This window comes from Montipora foliosa, chromosome 1, assembly GCF_036669935.1.
Source record: "Montipora foliosa isolate CH-2021 chromosome 1, ASM3666993v2, whole genome shotgun sequence".
NCBI classification, from domain to species: Eukaryota; Metazoa; Cnidaria; class Anthozoa; order Scleractinia; family Acroporidae; genus Montipora; species Montipora foliosa.
In genome coordinates, this window is record NC_090869.1 from 18,016,313 (window position 1) to 18,017,999 (window position 1,687).

A 1,687-nucleotide genomic window follows, 5' to 3' on the forward strand; every position below is an offset into this window, starting at 1 on the left:
TGCATTTTTTTTCCAAAGAAGGTGAAACCTTGGCATTCTTTAGTAACAATTTACAATCTGTAGTCCCGGAATTTTTAAACTTAGGTATATTCTGCGTTTTTTGCTAGCATTAACCATTGTTTTTCAAGGTTTTTCCATTCCCATTTAGGTTGAGTATTTATGATTCACCCACAAAACAAGCGCGACATTTGTGCTTCTTTGCTTCCTCATTTGGAATACTGCAGCCCACTACTTATTGGAATAAATAAAACTTTGAACTCTAAACTAGAGTCAGCCAACAAATGTGCACTTAAAACTCTATTAAACCTAGGTGATAATCTTGACTATGATACTATATTATCCTTGAGTGATATGCCGTCCGTTGAACATAGACGCTATTACAGTTCTCTTGTTTTATTATACAAATGCATGAACTCTAACGGTCCACAATATATCAAGATCTTTTTTCAGATTCGTTATACTAAATATAATTTAAGAGGTAGGGGCATTAATCTGGAACAATCTGGCTACAATAACAAATTCTTTCATAATTCGTTTACCTATATAGTTAGTCGCCTATGGAATAAACTGCCTGCACATATTAAAACCTCAAGTAAGTTTAGTGACTTCACTCGTAATCTGAAGGCTTTTGACTTCAGCAAATTAGGGCCCAGCTGTCATTGTAACTCTTGTATATAGTTTAATTTCTATTTGTTTTCTTATTGTACATGTAATTCTTACCCTGTCCTAGTATCTTAAGTAATTTTATATTTCAATTTTATTCTATTTCCACATTTATTGTTCTGTTCTTGATATGACATAATTAATCTATATATTAGTACCAACAGAGTACGGCTACACGTAGGCTACGAGAGAATTAAGTGCGTGACCGGAAACGAGTTTTATGTTTTCGTTCGCGCAGTACCCGGTTATCTGGGTTATCGTATGACTCGGTAACACATCTCACCCGGCTAGTTACACTAGTACTAATAGTTTTCATTACATCTGCCATCTGAAATACAGGTATGGGATAACGATGGCGGACTGAGCTTAAATCAGAGTAAACAGCAAAACAACGATAGCAAGTACTGACCAATATATTGCAACATTGAAAAACACTGAAATAAGGAAATCGGCTAAAAAACATATGATAAAGTGTAGGCTATCCGTAGCCTCTTGTTCGGCATCATTTGATCATGTCTGTAACTGAAAGCTCTCATTAGATGTATAGTTTTAGACACCTTAATATTGCTTCAAACAAAGCCATAGCACTTCAATTTCCCCAATGTATAATAGCCTTTTTCATCATCGCCTTGGTTGCTTTCTCCAACGTCTCCAAATCTCAGCTGTTTGACTGGAAGAGTGGATTTTTCAGTAAGCAGACCACTGTCCTCACGCCACTTTGCGTCATTTTTGTCACAATTACAACCTTCTTGGCTATCTGCACATGAATTAATCATCCCGCATGCACATTTCTTACTTCCAGGTGCTGCTCCGCCCCAGTAAATCATTTTGCCTGAATCTCGGGATACCCACCATCCATAGGCACCATTTCCCCGTTCAAACTGCAATTTAGAGTGATAACATTCGTACTTGATGAACTGTTCGCAGTGTGAGGAGATTCTAGTGAGTATCTCCAGTTGGGACAGACTCACTCCAGTGTAATTAATGTCACGTGAGTAACACCCAGGATCATTGCACCCATCCA

At 37.4% G+C, this 1,687-nt stretch overlaps 1 protein-coding gene across 1 annotated transcript in view; it reads right to left on the minus strand.

Annotated features, from left to right (window-relative positions):
* Window positions 1-429: 429 nt before the first annotated feature.
* Window positions 430-1,687, minus strand: part of LOC137975608 (neurexin-4-like) — a 3,590-nt gene continuing 2,332 nt past the window's right edge. The window contains exon 2 of the mRNA XM_068822738.1: window positions 430-1,687. This exon is cut by the window's right edge and continues 180 nt beyond it. Within this exon, the coding sequence (XP_068678839.1) occupies window positions 1,233-1,687 (455 nt within the window). The 3' untranslated portion in view covers window positions 430-1,232.